General features: G+C 35.0%; 1 protein-coding gene across 1 annotated transcript; it reads right to left on the bottom strand.

Moving 5' to 3' along the window:
* Positions 1-10,535: 10,535 nt before the first annotated feature.
* Positions 10,536-24,016, bottom strand: LOC129260013 (solute carrier family 22 member 21-like). The gene is made up of 9 exons (XM_054898111.2): positions 23,257-24,016; positions 20,749-20,979; positions 20,035-20,231; positions 19,213-19,629; positions 17,759-17,893; positions 16,847-16,932; positions 15,410-15,530; positions 15,057-15,129; positions 10,536-13,165 (listed from the first exon to the last, which is right to left on the bottom strand). The coding sequence occupies exons 1-9, from the start codon at positions 23,620-23,622 to the stop codon at positions 12,947-12,949; spliced, it is 1,845 nt and encodes a 614-aa protein (XP_054754086.1). The 5' UTR covers positions 23,623-24,016; the 3' UTR covers positions 10,536-12,946.
* Positions 24,017-24,781: the final 765 nt, after the last annotated feature.

Raw genomic sequence — 24,781 nt, 5'->3', positions numbered from 1 at the left:
GGAGGCCTACAAGTCAGCCACGTTGGATATATCAAAGTTTAAACCCACATCGCTTCCCCCAATAGCGACAGGCGTACAAAGGGAGCACTGTGAATTCGTTCCACACAGCTGTCCTCTATTATTTAATCACTTGTTACAATAATTCGTAAATTCCCGTTAAGATTCTTAATTCGGCAACTGTGTCTGTTATGTGGTGTAGTTGATGTGAAGGAGCCAATTGGTTGAAAATGGCGACTAGAATATCACATTTTGCTAACGGCAGATCGGAACAAATCGCCTGGGAGGAACAAATCGATCGCACCACCCAGTAAAATCTGGAACAAATCGGCGGGTAAAGGAGCCGCCGATTAGTTCCGCCGGTACAAATCATCGACTGCCCGGGCCAATTCGGCTATTACACCGGCCTTTTTACTTAACCAACTCTTGCCTTCTTCATATTTCAGAATACATCTTACCAAATATGAACTGCCTGTTAGGTGATTTACATATCTTGCTCAATATGAAGCTTAAAATATCAAGTTTGGAAGTCAATATGCAAAACATATTTGAACTCGGAAATCTAACTTTCATTATTTTGTTTTATTTACAAAACTAATTTTTTTTTTAAAGTGCATGCTCTGAAAGATGTCCGTTTTATGGTCTGAATATTAAACTTTGATTTGTCAGGTACCTATTATTTTTGTGTATTCCAAAAAGTTCTCGAAATATCCATATTCAGGTCTGATTGTCAAAACGTAACAGCTAGCGCTGCACGCTCGCATTTTGATTGGTAAGTTAGGTATATCTCCTTGAGTTTTTACGCAAAATGGGCAACTTCATAACATTTTAACCAATTCAAAAGTATTATTTTAACACTTGAAACCATAGTGTGAACACCAAAATCATATCTGCCTCGTGGAATGTAAATTAACTATGTCCATTTAAATAGCAGCAGCCATTTTAGACTCCTTTAGTTGAAGCTATCTATGATTTTCAGAAATCCATTGATTTTCCTTGTACCTTATCTTAACTTATATTCTTGACCAAATTGAAGGGTTAGACAACATCATCATTATACCCCAGGCGGATATTAAACAAATCATGGAGGTATATAGATCCATGAGCAAACAAAGTATGTCAGTTTTGTGGTAACAACAGCCATTTAAGACTCCAATTTTGGAAGCCTTCTTGGATTTTCGTACATTATGGACCACTGAATGTCCTTGCAACCCTTTCAACCCGTGGGTTAAACACCCCCCCCCCCCCTTGAAGAGAGGACAACATGCGCGAAAATCGGCCGAGCAAAAGCATCCTAAACAAGGATTCAAACTTGGGTTTTCTGCAGATGTCCCAGAATTGCAAACTCTTAAGAGAGATTTCATCTATTGTCAGAACAATTAAAACTCTTAGCCAGGAAATTCCTATTTCCATAAGTTGAGAAAGATAATGGGGTCAAATAATTTTCTTATCCGTTTTTTTATCATGATAATTCCCCAGGACAATTCACTGCCCAGTTGTTGCATGTTTACTTCTCTCACACTCTGTTGCCTGTTATTTTTCTCCTCTTCTCCTTAACACTCATATACCCATCTGCTGCATTCTCCTTTCATTATCCCATATTTATCTTTTTCATCTTATCCCCTTCTTCTCTTCTCTTATCTTAACCCTCTTGATTAGGTAGAATAGAATTCGTGAGATATGTTGTGAAATTGGTTTTACCGTCGACCGATGTGAATTATTGAATTATTACATATTCTATTCGAGGTTTTAGTAGACTTGTTAAGAGGTTGAACGCTGCATTTTTTAGTACAAATGTCCCACTTGGCACAAATGTTCCTTGAGTCAAAAGAAAAAGATTCATCCAAAGAGACACGCTGTCTCTATGCAAATAAGCAGGTAATTTGCATAAATTTGCATATTATGTCGATACAGCGAAAACAAGTATTTAAGAGTATATATTTAACCAGAACTGCTCCAAAATTGGAAACAAAGACTTAGGGTAAGAAAGGGAAGAAAATTGTCATAAAAGAATTGGGATATCCTTGTTTACTATTACCTAATTTACATGAATTATGCCAATTATAATTTAATACAGAGTATTAATTTGTTTCATGAATCCTGAAATGTTTTATGAATAACAGCAATTAATGCACAATGTCAACATTCTACATGAAAAAATATATTAGCGAAAACATTGATATGCTTCATGACTTTATTAGTGTCTTCTTCTTCTTCTTCTTCTGGAAACAGTACAGTCCACCGTCTGGTGTATTGTCGTACTGGCAGTGGCGTACCTAGGATTTTCCACAGGGGGGGGGGCAAAACCGTCCGCCAAAAAAATTGACAAGCAAAAAAAAAAAAAAAAAAGGTCTTCGATCACAAATAAAGGATTTCGTACCAGAAAAAAATTGACAAGCAAAAAAAAAAAAAAAAAAAAAAAAAAAAGGTCTTCGATCACAAATATAGGATTTCGTACCATAAAAAAAATTGACAAGCAAAAAAAAAAAAAAAAGGTCTTCGATCACAAATAAAGGATTACGTACCAGAAAAAATTGACAAGCAAAAAAAAAAAAAAAAAAAAAAAAAAAGGTCTTCAAGTTCGTCAGGGGGGCATTGAAGGTCTTAAAGCTCGTCAGGGGGGGGGGGGGGCAAAAAAGGTTTTTCTAGCCAGTCAGGGGGGCAAAGATACGTTTGGGTTTTGACTCGTCAGGGGGGGGGGGCAGAGTGCCCCCCCCCCCGTAGGTACGCTAGTATATACACAATGTCTTAATTTGCTTAGAAAGAGGGAAAATATGTCAAAGTGTATTACGTGATATTGCGCTAAACCGAGACCAAAACAAACCTCTATGTCACAGTCACACTCACGAATCCGCTATAAAGCGATCAATGGTATGTCATTCGAGATAACACAATCCCAACACAATAGCTTCCATCGGCTTCTTGTATCGCTTTTGTTGGTGTGTCTGCCACAACGTAATTATTATATGGTATATACGGGCAAAATGCATTTTGGTATCTACACGATTTGTTTTATTTGTTTCTAATTTGTTTCTCTTGGAAAATTTAGAGGAGACATTACTTTGCAGGTTACTTTAATGAAGCTCTGGCACATCAAAAATATAAACACATGAATCATGACGAATGTACCCCACCTCAATCCATATTTTAACTTTATTAAAATATCTATCTTTTGGAGACCCTGAAGTGGCAAATCTGCATTCCCGCTACTTTACAAAGTCAGTTTGAGATGTATTATCGACTTGGAAAAGACAGATGTTTGAGACATCAGTCAACATGTTTCCTGAAGAAAGTTTTTGGTTTATTTAAGCCTACGCCCACGGGAGTCCTCCGAATTTACCCCCACCCCTCTCCGTATTTCGACACCATATAAAAATATCGTGTTTTAAAGCCACCGGCAAGGCAAATGGCGTTTTTGGTATATAAAGCAACTTTTATATTTGCATATAAAATGTGCTCTTGATACACTTGATGAATTTGAAAAAATATCCAACCTCAAAATTAACATAACTAAAACCCAGGTGATATGGATTGGGAAGAATAGAACTTTCAAAAAAGAGATTTTACACGAGTACAAACTGAACTGGATTTCGGAAGGATATTTTAGGTACCTAGGTATAGACTTTTCAGTTGAACTATCAAAAATGGTCGATTACAATTATCAAGAAAAGTTTAAAGAAATAAAACGTCAGATGGCGGTATGGCGAAAAAGATCTTTGACTCCCTTAGGGAGGGTAACCATTGTTAAATCTATATTTATACCGAAATTGAATTACTTGTTTTTATCTTTTCCAGAACCAAAATTAGAAATTATGAATGATATTCACCGATGTTTTTACGACTTTATATGGGAAGGCAAACCTGATAAAATAAGTAGGAAACAAATGTGTCAACCGTATAGTGAGGGTGGTGTTAGGATGACTGATATTTTTATCCATTCCAAATCATTAAAAATTTCATGGATAAGAAGGTTCCTTTCTTGTTCTGAAAATTTTACTTTTCACATGTTTCAATCATTTTTGCCTGCAGCATATACATCTTTTCAATTATTCATGGGGGCTGAGCATTATAAATCACTTGCTATATCAATGAATAACCCATTTTGGGCACAGGTATTGTTGGCCTTTTCAGATCTTTCCCGCCTTATTGTTGATGACGTTGCATGTCAAGCCCTTTGGAATAATCCAAAAATTAAAATGAATAATAATGTAATATTTTTCAGGTCTTGGTGTGCTAATGGGGTGCGTTTTGTTAATGATATTTTGGGAACAGATGGAAAATTTCTCTCATATTTTGATTTTCAACGCAAATACAATGTACACGTCAATTTTCTTCAATATCATGGCCTGTGCAGCGCCATTCGATATGGTTTCAATAAACATGTAATACCAAAAGCTATGGAACCTATTATTCCAGAAGCATTATTTTTGATAATTAAAGTAAAAAAAGGTTGTGCTCACATTTACAATATTTTTTTGAAGTATAAGTTGAAAGATTGTAAAAGTCTCATCAAATGGAAACAGACGTTTGACTTTGACAACACGATATGGAGGTTCTACTATCAAATACCATTTTATTCAACTGCAGATGTCAACATGAGATGGTTTCAGTTCAAAATAGTGAATAGAATTATTTATATGAAAGATGCTTTGTTACGATTTAAATTTGTTACAGATAACTTATGTACCTTTTGTTATAATTATGAAGAAACTATTACGCATATTTTTTGTTCTTGTGCCCACACAAACGAAATATGGTCTCAACTCGAAATTTGGTTTTCTCGTAACAATTTGAATATCAAAATTTCAAACCAGAATAAACTATTCGGTTTTTACGGAAACAACAATGGTGCTCTTAATTATATTTTTATAATCGTTAGAAAAGAAATTTTTGCAGCAAAATGCAAACACTGTCTTCCAGTTTTGACCATATTTTGTCTGAAATAAAATCTTATTATGGTATGGAAAAGTATATATATAAAACAAATCTGAAAGAGAAGAAATTCATAAAAAGGTGGTCATCTTTTACTTTATTACATTAAGTATATCAGATATCATTCTAAAATACACACACATATATATATATATATATATATATATATATATATTTTGTATGGATTTTTTCTTTCCTTTGCACTTTGATTTTGCTTTTTGTATACAAATGTTACGACAATTTCATGGAATATTGTATTGTACATATTCAACTTGTGTGTCATATACTGTGTTAATTATTTAATCATGTATTGTCAAAAAATATGTATTATAGTGATTTCAATAAAGGACCCCTGTGGAAGGGTTTAAAAAAAAAAAAAAAAAAAAAAAAAACTTTTATATTTAGGGAACCTCTTTTATTTAGAGGGGATATTGTTCTGCAGCTCTAGCACAGTAGAGGCTATAACCCAACAGGAGCATGCATAGGGTACCCTTTCCCCTTTTGGTTTTATGTATTCAAATATAATTTATTGTCTTTAGAACTCCAAAAAGATTTATTTTGTTTGTATTGATATCTTGGAATAGATTGAGGAGAAAATACTTTACAAGTGACATGTAGAGGAGCTGTGGTACATTGAAGAACAGCCACACGTACGCTCTAAACTACCCAAACCTCTTTATTGGTTCCACTCTATATGTTGAAATAGAATATTTTTAGTGCCCCATCGGAAGAAAGATGCATTTCTACTACACAGTAAAGCCGCTTTACATTCTCCTCTTGGTAAAAAAAACAGAGAAGGCATCATTTTATATCGCATGAAAATAAGTCCCTGTACATGACGGGACCTGTCGAAGTTGCCCCACCTTTTATTTGTTTTGACAATTTATATTGAAAATATCGTCCAAATGAAGCCCTCATCTGGAAAAGGGCACTTATTAACAGCAGCATCTACATTATATAGAGGAGGCCCTGGCACTGGGAAGCGTGGGCTGAAGCACCCGCAAGATGTTCGGGGGGGGGGGTGCTGCGTGACAGCACCCCCTGGAATTCCGGCAGATGTGACAAAACGAAAACAAAAAGTTACCAAAATGACCTTCATTTTATATTGAACCTTTTTGCTTTTCAAATTTACATCAGCAACCCCTGTAAAATCATTCACAGGAGGAGGCATTGTTCTAGTGCACAGGCTATATAAATAAGAAATTCAGGCAAATTAAAGCCTACTTCTAAGGGAGCTATTTCCCCATCCCTTTCCATATTTTGACTATATTGAAATATTTCATAAGTTTATAGCCCCAACGGTGGCAAAAAAAGGCGTCTTTAACACCTAGTAAAGCAAAGTTTACTTTTATGGAACCTCTGTTTTATCTTAGGACATTAATGAAAATAGAAGCTGATTTAATTTTCAGCAAAAGCGCCCCTTTTACAGAAGGGGCGTTATCAATAGGATATTTTAAATAGAATAATATAGTCTAAGGAAAGTGATGGGGCTACTTTGACAAGCAACGTAAAATAGTAAAGGGTATAGGCTTCAATGTACCAGGACGTCTTTTAATGCAACCTTTAGAACAATGTGTCCTCTGTCTTTTTTCAAAAGATCAGTGGAAATGATAGCGATAATTTCGAATAAAAATTATATAACTCTTGATATTGAGAAAGGGGTGGGAAGTACCTTCGAGAGGCTCCCAATGGGGTTAGGCTTTCGTTACCAGAACGTTATTGCATGTAAAATCCATAGCAATTTTTTTTTCTCCATGCATAACAAGAAATAAATTGATTGAATATAATGCTACATATAATACAAAGTAGGAACTATGAAAGCATAAACAAGAAAATGTTTGAAGTGCAGAGTTCCTTAAATAACATCGTATGTAAGTAATTCATTTGACTAAACATGGCTCAAAATACGCATTCAAAGAAACCAAAACAAAAATTAATTCAATACTAAAACTACCATAATACCCTTTTCCGTCTGTGTCTAATTTTACCAAGAACAGAGGAGGTTTCATAAATATAAAAGTTGTTTTGCTGATTGTGGCATCGCAGCGTTTACAGTTGTTTATGAAAATATAAAAGTTTCAGACTATGAACTCTAAAACTCTAAAATTTTCTTTAACTGTGGGACCAATTTTTGTAAATATAACCCCATGTATATGTTAGAAGAGAATCAATTTAGTTGATACAAGCAATTAAATAACACTGTCTGGAACTATATAATTATACCAATTGTAATTAGCATGATATGAAAAGTTGTGTAGTTCTACACCAAACAAACTATTCTATCTGTATTTACTTGTCTCTTCATGTCATATTAAACTTTAGTTTTAATTGTGCCACAATTTTAATTGGGAATCAGGTATAAACTGCGAAAATTAGCCATTTTATGTTCGAATTTGCATAATGTATGATAATTGATGAATAATCTATACATAATTTATGCAAATTAGACGACAATGTGGACTGATAAACGGCTCGTTGGTAAATGTTTTCTTTTCCTACATCCAGAACGTTAGTACTGATTAAATTAATGCCTCAGTTTTGTTGATTGAAGTTTTATACACTACTCATGGAATTAGTATATAGGTAAACTCATTAATATGTATTTATGGTAATAAGTGGTCATTTGCATTATGCACTGAATATCACAAACAAATGAATTTAGCGCAAATATTAAAAAATTACAAAAATATAGTTTTCTCATATATAGTTTCTTTTCCTTTCATCATCATTAGATTGTCACGAGTAAGACATGTTTTACTATTAAAGCGGTTTTTCTAATGTTTAGAGCATTTTGCAGTTTTATGCATAAATTGTGATAATTAGGGATTATTTGCATATTTAAAAAAAGTTCATTTGCCCAATGTCTTTCCCAGACTCTAAGACACATTTCTACCATTCATTATTTACATACCACATTTATTGATACTTTTATCCAATTCAGATTATCCAGAATCATTTGAAAAAGGGGCACTTTTTATTGAAAATGTGTAAAATTTTTGCAAATAAGGTAAAGAAATGTATGGTTACTGCATTTTTTTTTCATTAGTTTTCTTTTGCTACTTCCACAAACGCTTTGCATCAAATTTGACATTGGTATGAAGTAGCTTTACATTTTTACAAGTGTTTTTAGTAAATTACTAATTTCAAAGGCTAATTTACATAATTTATGCTAATTAGGGCTAATTTCCATAGATACAGAGTGTCTCTTTGGATAAAAAATGTCCAATGGGTTCAAGGAATAAACATGCCAAGAGGCACATTTGTACTAAAAAATGCAGCGTTTACCCCTTTTTCTGCAGTTAACAAGTCTACTATCAAAGATGGGGGGGGGGGGGCAAGTAATGTGTACAAAATGGGAAAATCACCATGGACCTGGCCACGGAGAATTACCCGGGGGGGGGCAGTCAAATATATTGCTGTACACACGCGTGACCAAAAAATCGCGACCACACACCTTACGATTGGTCTGCAACCCGATTTCAGAATAAAATGTAGTAGAATTTGATGCTAACATTGAGACTTAGAATATCTTACTGTGTAATGTTCTAAATCATTGTACGAATACCTACATGTATGTTCAAATCTGTGATAATGCTATCATCCTTCTTAGAATAAAAGCGAATTTAATATCTAGTCGCAATGACGTCATAGCAGTCGTACGATTGGCTACGATTTGAAGCTAATTTGGCCTATACTCCGAAATAAAGGCGTGCAATCTTTCAAAATGTTGATATTTAGTAGTATTCTTTCAATCAATTTTAACCTCAAATAAAATGATATGTTCCATTCACATTTTCAGAAAATGAGCAAAATGCGATTTGTTCCAAAATCGGATCGCGAACAGTCGTAAGGTGTGCGGTGGCCTTAAAACTTTTAAGGGTGTTTTTTTCAGTTTTGGACGCGGTCCGCGCGTGGAAGGGTGGTTTTGAAAGACTGGTCAATGGTCAATCGCGTGGTCAAACGTATCAAGGGTATGTTTTTTTTCCCCAAAGCTTTTTTTTTAAGACTAGCCAAACGTGTTTAGGGTATGTTTTTTTTCCCAAGCTTTTTCCCCGAGGTCATATTTTGGCGACAACTTGTTTAGGGGCCAAAATGTGTAAATAATTAACCCCGCGAAAAACTTGTTTATGGGGTTATTTTGCACACAGAGAAAAACTCGTTTAGCATGTTTAGGGGGTGTTTGGAAATTCCTTGGTCACGCGTGTGTACAGCAATATATTTGACTGCCCCCCCCCCCCCCGGAGGTTTATCTACTGTTACTGGGGGTGCTGTGACAATGCTCAGCACCCCCAGTAACAATAGACTAATCCTCCGTGGATAGGTCCCTGAAAATCACCCGGGAAAATCATTGAAAGAAAGGGAATAAGATGAATGAAGAATGAAGAAAGTAATGTCGCACCTGCAGCATATTTTAATGCACATTTGAATATATCCATACAGAATTGCGCAATATAAATGTATTATTATTATCATATTCATTATTATTATTGTTGTTGTTATTATGATTCTTGTTAAAATCATTACCATTGTTATTATTATCATTATCAATATCAATATCATTATCATTATTATTATTATTATTACCATTATCATCATTAATATTATTTCATTCAGCATAGAAATATAAAAATACAATAACATATGAAGAAGTGTATTTATTAAACCTTTTCTACATTAGGCCTAATCATTATTTTTTTTCTTTTAGAACAAAAAAAAATGTAATCGCATCCGTCACCTTGCTCCTTACAGTCTCCTCTTTGCAACTCCTTGGTTTATTAATTGGCGTAAATCTGATCCGGGCAAGGGGTGATATATCATTATAATTAATGAACTGCAAATTCACCTTTTCGGGGCACCCCCACTCATATCAAGGCCTACTGGGTCGCGTAGTACTGTCCATCTATTACTTTTGGTGATGATGAGAAGTGATGAAAATTATGCTTCTTTAATTGGTGAATATATTTCATGGTTTATTTTGACAGAATTTATGGAATTGTGAATAGTCATGTAACACGTTGCATTATGATTTATAACAAGTGATACTAGGACTATAACAAATAAAACTTTTTAAAACATAACTAGTAAAATTAGCGATAATATTTTTATTTCGATCCGCTCACTTGATCTTATTCGCATATCAGTAGGCCTATGCATGCACTGAATGGAGATCCATACAAGCGAGCGGGGGTCGGTGTATGTGTAATATTAGGTCTGACTTTGCAGGGGAAGTTCACCCTGAAGAACAGTTTGATGTAAAAATACCAGAAAAAAATTAAGGGTTTTTTTGTTTTTCATTTTGTGATGTCATTACGAGCATCTGTTCCAAATGTTATGTAATATGAAATGTATGAATTTCATTTTTTAACGGTTCCTGAGGGCCTTCAAATCATTTCAACCGGTATTTTGGGAAAATTTCAAGGTTTGATACTTTGTGAAATAAAACACACCTATAATTGTATAACATCTACAAGATTACGTATCAAATTAAACACAAAACAAAAGCCTTATTTAATTTAATTAGCATTTTTATGAATCGTGTTTATTCATGAACAGATGTCATTTTCATATATACAGTTCTTTAATCATACAGCATGCCACATTTGTGCTTCAATAGACATTCTAGTTTATTTATTCAGGATTTTGATTGAGGACATATTTATATAACATGCGATTCATTGGATTTCAATCGACGTTACTAATTTTGGAACGTGTTCTTACAAAATTCAAGTGAACATTTCCTCCATCAACATTTGTCTACAACAATCAGTTCCTGTTTAAGTGAATAAAATTAAATTAAATATCAAAATCGCGATTCAAATGAAAGTATACCACTTCATTTATCAAATGTTTGAATGATCAAGACAGTTATGATCATCGAACAAGACACAACACTGAAATCAGCGGCGTAACAGGGGTCGGTGGCCAGGGGGGGCAAGATCCAAAAATTTCCCGGTCATATCATGGTATGAACGGGTGTAATGGTGTAATGAGGCGACGATATTGAAAGGGCCAGACATTGCGTATCAGGCAGAATTTATCTTTTACAAAAAGTTACGAGCGAGCGAAGTGAGCAAAAATTTTGACATTTTTAATACAAAAATCAAATTTTGTGATAGATTTTGACATGATATCCAGAGAATAATATGTTTCACTCTTTCATTCCTTTTTCTTGTGGTCTGTATAACACTGTGAACAGGATTCTTTGCGGCAGTAGCGTGAAGAGTAAAAAACAAACAAGGGGCGCAGTATGGCGAATGTGCTAAAAAGCTGCTTAATATAAGTCTCGAGCGAGCGAAGCGAGCGAGAAAAAAAAGAATCACCTTTTCATGAGAATCTAACTTAGAGATATTTTTGACATATTATATTCAGTAAATAAAATCATATCCTACACTTCATTCCTTTGCTTTTCTTCCCTCCTTTCTTTTTCTTGGTTGTAGAACTTTTGGGGACCATGGCCCAATCCTTCCATACTAATATACGGCAGTGCTATGCGGTTGGGGTCCGGGGCGGAGCCCCCGGAACTTCTTGATATCAAATTAAGCCATTTAAACCTCGCAGATTGCCGCTATTTTTAATCAAATCGCGGGTATATACAGAATATAGCTTTTACACAACACATTTATTCAACCCAGTTAAACCAAATATTTTGAGGGGGCAAAACATAGCAATGTGGGAAAATTTGTAAAAAGTCGCCAGCGAGCAAACCTATAATTTATTTTATTTTCTCTTGGGTGTGGAACCAAGACCCCCCCCCCCCGCCTGTACGCCATGAACGTAAAGCTTAATGTAGGAAGGGTCCCTAAAGGGGGGCTTATATAGAGCCATTTGAAGGTTATAGATGAAGAGCCCCTATTGTGTGGGGTCTAGCTGCGGCAAAGCCCCGGTAGCTTATTTGCATATTTTTTAGCAAGCTTATAGCACAATGTTGTATGCAGTCCATCTTTCTTCCCGCTCTTTATTTTCAATCCTCGGCAGCCCGGTCGTGTTATTATTTTTTTCTTGTCCCTATTTCTTTGTTTTCCAGTTTAGCTTTTGACTAATTTCATTCTACCTTCATTTCCCGCTAATGTTTGCCATTTTGTCATCTTTTTAATTTATTTCCCATCATGCTATTGCATTACATAGGCCTATTTCGGTATGATTTGTTCTTTCTCAAATATTCTTCTTTCATTCCTTTTCCATAAAAAAAAAATCTTCGTTTTCTTTTCACTTTCCCCTTTTCCTCCTTTCCTTTTCCCTTTCTTTCTCCCTCCCTCCCTTTTCCTTTTTCCCCGTTTTTTTTTTATTTTCCCGGTGAAATCCGCCAGGGGGCAGCTTGCCCCCCCCTGCCCCCCGCCTGTTACGCCACTGACTGAAATCATTAACATCATCATAAAGGTTTTTTTACATGACCTGAGGAATGGCGATCAAAATGCACTTGCGGGATTCTTCTGTATAACATGTAGAAGACGCAGCACTGACTCTTAGTAAGGTGCATAAAAAAATAATGGTGGTTTCTGCTATATATATCTACATTTATATATTGTTTATTCATAATTGTAAAACTCAAAGAAAACAGTCAAGTTAATATTGTCATCATCAGTATATTCAATGATGATTATCAAGGATCTGTATCTTTGTATTCTTACCCTTCTCACCATAAACACGAATAACAATTTAAACTTAAAGTTCTCTTCATGGGTGAGAATTAGTACACCGAGGTATCTTCCAAAACCTGCTTAAGGTTTTAGAGATTATAGTCGATCAAGGATGTTACCTATACGATTCCGTAACCTTATAATTATAACAAAAATGACCAAAATACGGTTCGAACTGATTCTTTGGGACCATTTTGGTACATCTTCGAATCATTAAACATGTTAAAAGTTCTTTGAAACAAAGAACCCTTTATAGAGCGATTTTCTGGAGGTTTTTAGGTCCATGTTGAAAACTTTTTGTGTGTATAACTCGCATCTGTTTATTTAGAGTTTATGGCCAAGCAGATCTCCCTGGTTGGTGTCTCAACTTATGTTAGAAATCATAACTTTGTGTCATTATCTTCTAAATTGATGTGTCCTGCGAATGGTAGCTTATCAGTAGCATGCTTGGTCCCCACCTTGCGATGTAGATCTTCACCATCCTGTATGGTCTGTGGTTGGGTACGACCCAGTGTCTCGGGGAGGGGTAATACGCTTACCCCAGCCAGGATCGAGAGAGAACCAAAGATAGTCATTGGTAACCAATACTGGTAGTCTCCCTAGGATGAAACAGGTGAAAGAAAGGCAAGAGAATGTGACGATCAACATCGATATAATTGGAAGAACACCTATGAAGAGTTTGTTTGCAAAAGTGGTTAAATCCACTTCAGACCATTCCGAGAAAAATCATGGTTTTTTATTCTCCCATATTGCAATTGTCTTATGCGAAACTAAATTGTCGTGATAAACTACCCTACCATGTGAACATAAAATTGGGCGTAAAAGAAATCTGTCGTCCCCTCACTACCTGCACCTCCCCTTGACAAGGTTCGGTAGTTATCGTATGTAAGTTCCTATAACAAAACGCTCCCTATACAGTGCGTCCCACAAAAAACGAAACCGAGATTTATCGATGATTTATCATAACTTAATCGCAAATACAATAGACAAATGACCTACCAATTTAAAGCTTAGAATCTACTCTTTTATCTGAAATTACTTAGATTATTTCTCATTCACGCATGAGTGAGTAAAAAGAATTTGAAAAGGGGATACCAAAAAGTCACTTGGCGGGCCGTATCTGGGTTTTAAAAAGAAAACCACATTTTTAAAAAGTTCAATATCTGCTCTTTAATCTGATACCTCAATTACAGAAAATGGTCAAGAAATAACAAAGTTCTGGTTATTTGAAATAAGGCTTCAATTTCAATAATTTCATAAAATTAAGAGGTTTTACAGGCTAGCGTTCAAACTCACTCGACACTCCGTTTTGTTGACGATCAGCCATGCATTAAGTCTTTTGTTACCGTGCGATAGCTTCTGTGGGAAACCGGTGAAAACACGTTTATTTAATGAAATTATGGAAATACAAGCATTGTTTCGAGGGATCATAACTTTTTTACTACTTGACAATTTTCTGTGATTTAGGTATCAAAGAAAAGAGAAGATATTGTACTTTTTAGTCATGTGATTTTCTTTTTGAAATTCAGATACCCCCCGCCAAATGAGTTTTTGGCATCCTTTATTCGAATTGTTTTTGCTCAATCATGCGTGAATGAGGAATAATCTAAGTAATACCAGATGAAAGAGGAGATTCTAAGCTTTACATTAGTAGGTCATTTGTCTATTTTATTTATGATTAAGTTATGATCAATCATCGCTAAATCTCGGTTTCGTTTTTTCTGGGACGCACTATACCCATAAAACAGAAACGGTTGCATTATACAATCATAACCAGAATCTGACAAGGGCCCATGGCCCTGGGAAGTGGGGGTGAAGCATCCCCAAGATTTTCCTTGGGGGTGTTGTGTGTTTTATCAAAAAGATAAAGATAAATGTAACCAAAATGACCTACATTCTTCTTTTTTTTTCGCTTGTCAAATTCATCAGAATCAACATGACCTTTATTTTGTAATGAAAACCTTTTCTTTCTTTCTTTTTTTGCTTGTCAAATTTACATCAGCACCTCCTTTAAAAAAATCGTCCCTAATGCCCTGCAATGGCCGCTACTATTGTTTACATCAAAGGTAACTAATCACAAGGAATATTCATAATACACAAAGAGGGTTGCTTTCAGAACTATTAACAGGGTGGATATTCATAATGAAGAAAGCGAGTGAGTCGTAATCAAAGAGGGTTTCATTCATACAGAAAATTGTTACATGTCATTATGCCCTCATTTTTTTCTTTATTTTGATAAATACAAAAAGGGAGGACAAAGAAATAAAAATAGAAGGAAAAGGTGTGATATTTTCCGAATGTCATGCCAAAATCTATGATGGTATCAGGAAATGCATTAGATTTTGCATTTTGAAATGGTCAAAATATTTCTCGTTCGCGATTTTATTTTTTCCCCTATAACCCTAAAAATGTTTGGCTCATTACTCCGATGATAATACCCTGTAAAAATCCAATGCTTTTTTTTATATTCTTTAACACAACGAGACTTACGAGCGCTAACAATAAAGGAGCAACGATGCCGCCAACTCGAGATGAAAATGACGAAACACCCAATCCAAGATTCCTATGAGATACAAAAAAAATCAGAGGTAAATTCAACTTCTGACAGAAAAGAGTGAAGATGGATACTGTCTAGATAAAAGGAATTAGTAAGCATGATAAGAGAATTAAGAAGTGGTGATGTAAAATCATCAGCTTATTCATTGCAACTTCTTAATTGGCGGCAAAGAATACAACGGTTTCAAGGGAGCACTGCAAAACATTAGGTATTTTCTTTGAATTAATTCATTATCTAGGAATTTATTCATTTTTATCGCAGGTGCCCTTTTCCACTCCTTCATTACCTGATAACTGTAGGAAATAACTCTGATGCATAAAGGAATACAATGGCGTACGAGGCTGATATACAAAATTTGCCAACCATCGCTACGGTCACAGTAACAGGCGACAGATCTGTACCGCCCTCTGAAAAACATAATAAAGAATTAAATAGCAGAGTGATGAAACGATGCAGCGAGATCAGAGAGGATTTATTTCTAATTTGTACTTCTCGGGTCAGTTCAAGAAGCACTCAAATGCTAACAGACTGAAAATATTCCGTATGATAATTTAATTTCCAACTTTTTCTGTACATGGGCATCCGGGGAGCGTTTCATCAACATTTTTGTCCGACAAGTTGTCAGATCTGACAACTTTCCTTGATTGGCTGAGGGGCACAGTTCCTATGGCAACTGTCGAATAAAACCGGACTTGTCGGATAAAAGGTTCAACAACTCCTTTCATGTCATGAACATGATGAAACGCTTCCCTGATGCCCTTGTGACATTTTTTATATCACTTTTATTCCGTCCTCTCATGAAACATAATGTAGTACGATTTGCAATTATTGTATTAACTCAAACTGCGAATTAATATGATAAAAATGTAATAAAATTCACAATGTTTTTGTCTTACAAAAGGCTTTACAACAAATGATTGAACTTAGATATTCTAAAAATGTCAATAAAAATTATAAATAAAAACGTGATGTTGTCATATCCCGTTTGGGGGGAAAATGATCCGGAATTCTGTTTTTCCCCCTTTTTGTTTGTTTTGTTTATATTTTGTTGTTGCTTTATAGCTTAGTAACATGTGCTCTACGGCGACCGTACGGCGAGTCGAAAACAGCCATTTTTTTTTTTTGGTAATAGCTACATAATTGGTTTGAATTAGAATGAAACGGATGTTTTCGACTCGCCATACGGCCGCCGTATTAGAGTAAATGTGACTGAGGTATAAATAACACGCTTTACAGGACCGACATACGCCCACAAAATATTGGTCAGATGGTGTACCGTGAAACCACGACACCCTTTCTTCTTTGCAATGTAATCTTCAGGATTTACCCAAATGTCATCTTATGCCCTTAGTTATCAGACTGGCAAACTTTTTTTCTCATAGTATCAATTTTCATGCAATCATGATTGCATAAATATCGACAATAATTTCGACGACAATATTCAATCAGTTGTATCATGGACCTACTTATAGTAGGTCCATGGTTGTATTATCCATTTTTTTTTCATAATAAATATGTTACTTTTTCTTCTTGAAAGACAGGTCTCGTTTTTACAACATTAATTCACCATGAAATAAGCCAAATCCTTAATCAAAACTGTTTGGTCATTAATATGCTATTTAAAAACTTCTTTATAACATTTGGTTGCCATTTAGTTTCTGCATATTCTACATCTTTGATATAAGGCAAATTAAATTAATGGAAAGTTTTTTTCTGTCAATACCTGTTTGAGTAGGAATAAACTCTGTTGTTATACAGGCTATTCCACCGATTATATGACAAGCACACAAAGAAGCACGTCTGCCAATCCTGAAAGGTATAACAACATTGTAATCTTCAGGATTAGACGAACAACTTCAAAATGATTTTACTAACAAATGAAATAAGGGTTAAAAATAAGAAAGAAAGAAAGAAAGAGAGAAAAACAGATTGGAATTAGAGAGACAACAATATCAAAAAGAAAGAAAAGGAAAAAAGAAAACTGATAAGAAAGTTAATGGGGAAGGAAGAAAGAAGAAAAAAAATATTCAGGAAAGATACAAAAATAATAATATAAGTAATGAACAAGGAAATAAAAAGAGAGATGAATGAAGAATGAAAGAGATGATACAAGAAATAAACGAAGAGACGGGGAATTTAATCTAAAAAAGTAAAGCAGAAAAATTATAGCAAGAAAGGAATAAAATAATGCAAGATAAAAACAAAATGGAATAGAAAGAATTGACAATAAATAGAACGAGCGACATGGTAGATGGAGCTTATAAGTGGATAGGGAATAAGAGAAAATTTAAAAAAAAATAATCTGATATTTTTAATGAACAAATTCAATAAACATGATAAATTATTTCTCATTCAATAAATTGACATTACAATAGCAAAATTGTAATGTTTTGTTACGTTTTAGTGTACCGTACAGTTAACATGGACAGTTAGTTGTCTGAGCAATTAGAACATTAAAAACAAGGTGGTAAAAGGAGTATATATTAGAGTTTGATATCTGGTAAAAAATATATGATCGAAATTGTCGAATATAAATGAGTGCCGAGCTCCGTTGAATTTTTCATACTTAATTTTAAATCTTATCCAAAAGCTGTCAGAAATGTGTTTAAACCGATATTCCTATCAAACTACGTACCATTTGACAAGACCAGCTGCAACGAAATAGGCGGGAACCTCGACAGCTCCACTAATGAAGAAATTAAGATATGGATCGCCTGCTAGACTATCTGTGTTTAGTGACAGTCCATAGTAGATAACACTATTTACAAACCTGAATAATATAATATGAAAGCAATATTGATCGTGATTTTTTTTTCCGTAGGTCACATAATGTGCATTTAAACTAAGCTTCTTTACGGACGAAACTGTCTTACTCCCTGAAGAAAAATCCCAACATAATTGACACCACACTCCAATATCGTTGAGGGCATTATGAGAACTCAAAATAAAGCTGATCGTGTTATTTGCTATTTCAAGCTTTGACTAAATCGTTGACTAAAACAAAATGTATTTTTATCTTTTCTCATAATTCACCCGCTATATTTTATTTCCAACTTTAAGTAAATCACGTATATGTTGACCGTCGTAACTTTACTCAAGCCTGGATGAACTTAATTTGTTTATCCTTTTTGAAGGTCGAATATCCAGAAAATGGGTTAATAGAGTAAAAAAAAATCTTATTTATGATATCATACAGGGGCGGAGGAGCGAAATTGAAAGTGGGGGCACAGGGAAAAGGGTCACCTTTTCTTTCGAAAAGGGCACTATCTTAAAACAAAGAAAAAAGTGACTTATCTACACCACTCACATGGCTCATGAAACTTATAGGTACGTATCACATAACCTTCTTACATGTTCTTTTTCTCCTATCACTGCCCCTTTTTACCCAATAAAAGTGCCCCTCACGAACGTGTTCTGTGTCCCTTTCACCTGAGAATGTATACGATTGTTGGTGAATTTCATTTTTAAAAGAAAATAACCGAAAGAGGCAAATCGCATTTTGAAAAGGATTATGCGATTATAGGAAGCACTTGCAGAGCAGCAGAAGGAAGGAGAACTCTAAATAAAGAAACCGGGAGGTCATCAGGCACGAAAAATGTGTTTTTAGGGACAACTTATCTTATATGAAGAACAGGAAATTATCAATCTGTTATTCTCTACAAAAATATGATGTCACACATCTCCAAACATCATTTATTTTGCAGTACCGACGCACATGGCCAGGGATAACTAATTTAGATTAAGTGGAAAAGAATACGTCTTTGACAAAGACAAAGATTTTTAGGGCAAGTGATGAAACGTTTTTCATATAGGGCAGTTTATTAAAAAATGTTGGAGCTGTAAACTAAAAGTGATGATTTGATGATCTATTCAAATAGATTCTGCATGGACATCTATAGGGGCGACGGAAAGTTAAATGATTGGAGGGACCTGCCTTAATCTTTGTCCTAAATATTATTATGTATCTAAATCACATCACCTGAAATATGAAAAATACGCAGGACAAGCTGCTTCTGAGCAACCTCATCTAATTCTTTGGACTGTGCATTTAGTTTGCAGCTCTAACACTTTGTAACTGCGCATGCTTACCATACAAACACCATGATGATAGTCAGCTTCCTCAGGTTTCGCGTCCGGACCAAATCAATGACTGTGAATCTCTTCTCCTCACCAAATAGGACGCCACCATCTGGAAGCGCGTCCATGCTACTCATACTGTACCCCTCCACCAGAGTAAGTGTCTTTGTATCACCATTGGTGAGGTCATAGAGATCAGGATCCGATGATACGGAAACCTGTCTGAGCTTTGCATTGACTTTAGTCCGTCTAGACAAGGTCCAGATATCGTAGTTGCTCGAGTCTTTGGTCCAGGTGTTGGTCTGGTACTGGGAGAGGATGGGTGAGGGCATCTCCTTGCCATTAAATCTGGCGATCCTCTGGAGGTTTGCTTCGGCTTGTTCAACTTTCCCGCGGGACAATAGCCATCTAGTCGATTCTGGGATTATTCTATTCATAAAACAAGAGTAGTTCGAAGATCATCAAGTAGTAATCATTCAATGAATAATTATAATGAAAGGATCGTCATAGCTCTTATTGCCTTAAAACGAGCGTTTCCTGAGTTAATGCAGTCAAAATGTAAATACCACAAACATTAAAAAAAATTGAGAGAATATAATCGAGGCTGTAGATCCGCTATCATATATTCTGTGTGAGGGTTTGTTACTAAAGCTGACCTAAGCTACACTACCATTTGAGTCTAAATTGATCGCATCATTCAATCCCGGATACACACTTACACACTAACAAAGTAATTATCGAATGGAAATACTCTTCTGATCAGAATATAATTAATTTACATGGTCTGAAATATAAGCAGTTGTCTATTTCCATGTCTATCACTGAAGCACTTACACTATGATGAAGATGGTTAATACGTTGGGCAAGGAGATGGTGAGTTGAAGATAGACCCAATCCTTGAGGAGGAAGGCCAAACCTGGTAGTGACATAATCCCTGATGCCCAAAATATAGTTAGAAGAATACCCGCTGGTCCACGCTTACTCGGTGTAAACATCTCAGTTACCATCACGTAAGATGTTAGGTCGATACCCTGAGAAATAACGGAAATTATAATGATGATAATGATGGTATTTCTATTATTATTGTTATTATTATTATTATCATTATTATCATCATTGATATTATTATTATCATCATTTTCATCATCATTATTATTTTATTATTTTATTATTATTATTATTAATAATCATTATCATTGTTATTATTAATACTATTAGTATTATTATCATTAACATTATTATCATCGTAATCATATATATCATATATCATATCATATATCATATCATATATCATATCATATATCATATATATATATATATATATATATATACATTTATTTATTTATTTATATATATATATGTGTGTGTGTGTGTATGTGTGTGTGTGTGTGTGTGTGTATGTATGTATGTATATATATATAAGAAAAATCGGCCTCCATTGGCATTAACTTAACATTACACAATTAAAGAAGAACAGGTATTTTACATAGAGCAATCCTCCAATTTCCTCAGTCCATTTAATTTGAGAATAAATGAACGGTGCCAAACCTGTTCGAAAACACCGACGAAGAATCGGAGGGCGACAAACGTCCAGTAGTTTGGGGAGAAAGCGACGGCGACACCGAAAGCGAGTTGGGCCCAGATGGAAATAAACCATATCGGCTTCCTTCCAAAACGATCAGAAAGCTGTCCAAACATTAATGATCCGACCATAACCCCACCCATGAAGATCGAAGTAGAAAGATCCACCTTGTCTTTGTCATTGCAAACCAGATCCCACTAAAAAAACATTAAAAATCAACAAATAATAATAGGGATGGTGGGACTAATCGACAAGAACAACTAATATTTGTTTCAATCAAATTTGCAATAAGAATTCCATTCTTTTCTTCGATTCTCCTTTCAATTGAAATACCGTGATTAGACAAGGCGGGAAAATGGATCCGACTTTTAGGATATAACTTGTTGCAATACGACGAAAATGAAATTTCTTCAACTTAAACACATATTTTACTGAGGGACGGATAAACGTTACTTATATCCCATATAATTATATTGGATTGTTCTATTCAAAAAAAAAGCAACTATGGACTTCAAATGAGAATAGGCAAATTTAACATTAACGAAGTTCTTTATTAAACATGACGTGCATGATGGAGTATGTGTGCAGGAATTAGGCGCAGTGAGATTTACATACTAGAAATTGATGATAAAAATAATAATAACCTAGTCTTATAAAGCACTTTTCATGAAATCCATATCAAAGCGCTTTACAATGTAGAACATATGAAATATACAAACAAAAGTGAGTTAGAAATTATATAACCAAAAATTAAAAATATTGAGGACACTCTAAATGGGGCTAATGTTGAATGTGCTTTCTTCTTAAGATAAGTCTTTAAATTGGATCTGAACAATGTGATATTTGGGATACAACGAAAGGAAGATGAAAGAGCGTTCCAAAGACGTGGGAAAGAGCTTGAAAAGTGTGAAAAGGGCATTTATATTTCATCATGATATTAATGATATCAATGATATAATTTTCTTGTAATTATGCTTCAATCGTATATTTCAATTTCTCTCCCCCCCCCCCGCTTTTTTTTTTTATAAAGATTTTTAGGGGCGATGTAGGCATATTGTATACGCGCCTGGTTATTACCCCCGCTCCTGTTTGTATGGAATCAAAACCGAAAAAAACCTTACAACGTGTAAGAGGTCGAGATAGGGAAATACGGAAAAATGCGTGTAAGAAAATCCAGAGAACTTTTAAAGCTGTTATGTTGCATCTAAAGTTCAAAACATAATGTTTTCATTTAACGATATTCAATGGTCAGAAAATATGAGAGGGGCTTTAACTTGCAGAAAACAGCTAATCTTATTGTTTCACAATTATGTTTCTATTTTTAGAATACCATAGAATATTTAAACCTGCAAACACATTGTTTACTATTCACACTATTAGGCCTACTGATTTAAAAAGAATGCACTTTGGGACTTTGCACTCAAGAGTAACTGCTCTTTATCGACCTTTGATTTTATGTACATTAGAATGACGTCTATTGGATCTATAGTGGAATTGCTCTGTAATCAAATTACAATTTGAGATTTGCCGTACATTGACCAAAATATCAACCGAATTATATAAGATGTTAGATAACGTTTATAATCCATCATCTTTACTATATCATAGTAGACCCACAGATGTAAGAGAAATTTAGAGCTATTACGATTTGCCATTTACAAACTGATATATAATTTTGGTAGCACACTCTGATAGACCATCGCACCCACTCCTTTGATTGTAGTCACAACAATTGAGAATATAATAAAGAGAAAGAGGGGGTAGAGAGAGGGGGAGAGATGGAGAGGGGGATCTCGGAGAGGAGAGTGATAATGAAAGAGAGAGGGGCTGGAAAACAGTTAGAATAGAAGTCGAGTTGATCGTGGGTGAAAGAACACTATAGGAGAGAGAGAGAGAGAGGGGAAAATATATATGCGTGGGTTGGATCTAATTTCATTGAAAGTCATAAACTTGTGACCTTGTTTCTATGACAACGGATCAAGATGCATAAATGGAGGTCATGACTGAGAGGTCAATCATTGATTCACAACGATCAAATGTGACCTGTATTTCATTTTTATTTTAAGGACTCTTTGACAAACATAATAGAAAGATTTATTTACCCAACCAGGACATTATACATTTATGTTTTTCTAGTTTGATTCTTAACGTTAGGTTTAATTTTTAGTTTCATTTGTTTAGAACTACTATTCACTTACTTCCATTAATAATAATCAATAGATCTGTATGAAACAAAAAATATGAGCATCACCCGCAAATTATAGAAATTACCCTACGGTGTGTATGCTTAATACAAATGGTAATAAGCACTTCCAAGACAAAATATTACATTAATATCTTTGCCACTTCCTATATCCAACTACACCCCTTCCCCCTTCTCTCTCATACACTTTAACCCCCCCCCCCTCCCTCTCCCCTTCTTAATTTTAATGCGTTTAATGAGTTAATATTTCATCATCCGTGAATGATCTTACCTCTGTTGCAATCGTTTTCCCATAGAGATCTTCATCATAAACCCATCCATCGATGCACCCCTCCGTTGCATTGCCAGCGGTGAAGTTCACAAATCTCAAACAGCTGGAATTTACTGGACCTTCGCCTTCTGACTTGCCCTGCTCGACCGGATAGTAATGATTCCAAGGGTCCATGACGACATCTTCACCCGCTGGATCATCCCCTGGAGGAATGCGACAACGATGCTCGGGAACCGCCCCCAAGAAGGTGATGGCTAGCATATGCCATGACTGTGTGAGTTGCCCGACCAGGCATATGAGCACGTAAATGATGGTCTGATATCGCCCGAAATCGCCCAAGGATTTGAGCGCCTCGTCCAGATCCATGGCATATAGTCCGACATATAGTTTTCCCCCCGAATAATTCGACCGTCCTGACCGTGGCAGGTCGTTTCTCAGGTTATATAAAGACCAATGATCTCCCCGTGGTATCCCTCATATATCGCTAGATCACAGTGCAAATATAAATAAGTACTACCCAAACTTCTGTTCAGTATTCAAGTATGAAGTAAATAACACCCTTGCTTCAAGTGTTCTAAGTACAACGACACGATTACAAAAAGAATATAGCTAACGATATGACTTATATACAATTCCTCTCGAAACTAATCTGACAGTCTCTTGGCAACTCACTTGCAACCGAAACCAAGAGAAGAACGGCCATGCAGTCCTGCAACAGGAAACGGTTGTCTTTATATTATGAGAACTTATACTCGTAATTACATGCGCGATAAAACAATGTTGAATTAATTACAACTATCAGTCTATAGAAAATTACGAAGTAAATTACACACGTCCATATACTTTTTTTATTCAGCTATTTATACTTTGACTACCATCATAAGGGCGAATTATTTTGAATCGAGAAAATCCTGGAAAATGTTCGTCAAGTTTTTTGCAGGGGGTCGGAAAACAATCTCTTCTATTTTCATAATTTCTAAATTTGGACGATGATATTTCTTGAGCCCATTGAGATGGGATGGTCCGTGCTGAAAATATTTATATCTTAATACATAAAGTAGAATTCACTAAGCAAAATGCCAAAAATGTCATCAAAATCGGATAACAATTAATAAAGTTATTGAATCTTAAAGTTCAGAAATATTTTGTGAAAACAGTAATCATGAATTTTTATTAGGTGGACTGATGATGTCACATCTCCACTTTCCGTTTTCTTATGTTATTAAATAAAATCATAATTTATTCATTATTTCATACTTGTGTGAATAATATGTCTCCCTTATAATGAAATAAGTTGCAGCAATAAAAATCTAATGCACTAAATCAGTTGTCAATCCAATTTTTTCTAGTTCTTGGAGGAAAAAAGTTGAATAAACCTAATTTCATATCAAGTGGGGATGTGACATCATCAGCCCACCTAATGAATATTCATGACGAGTGCATGTTTTCACAAAATATTGCTAAATTTTAAAATTCAATAACTTTTTTATTTGATATCCGATTTTGATGAAATTTTCGGCAGTTT

This window comes from Lytechinus pictus, unplaced genomic scaffold (assembly GCF_037042905.1).
Source record: "Lytechinus pictus isolate F3 Inbred unplaced genomic scaffold, Lp3.0 scaffold_19, whole genome shotgun sequence".
NCBI lineage: Eukaryota > Metazoa > Echinodermata > Echinoidea > Temnopleuroida > Toxopneustidae > Lytechinus > Lytechinus pictus.
Note: the sequence above shows the minus strand (reverse complement) of the source record. Positions and strands in the feature narration are given on the sequence as shown.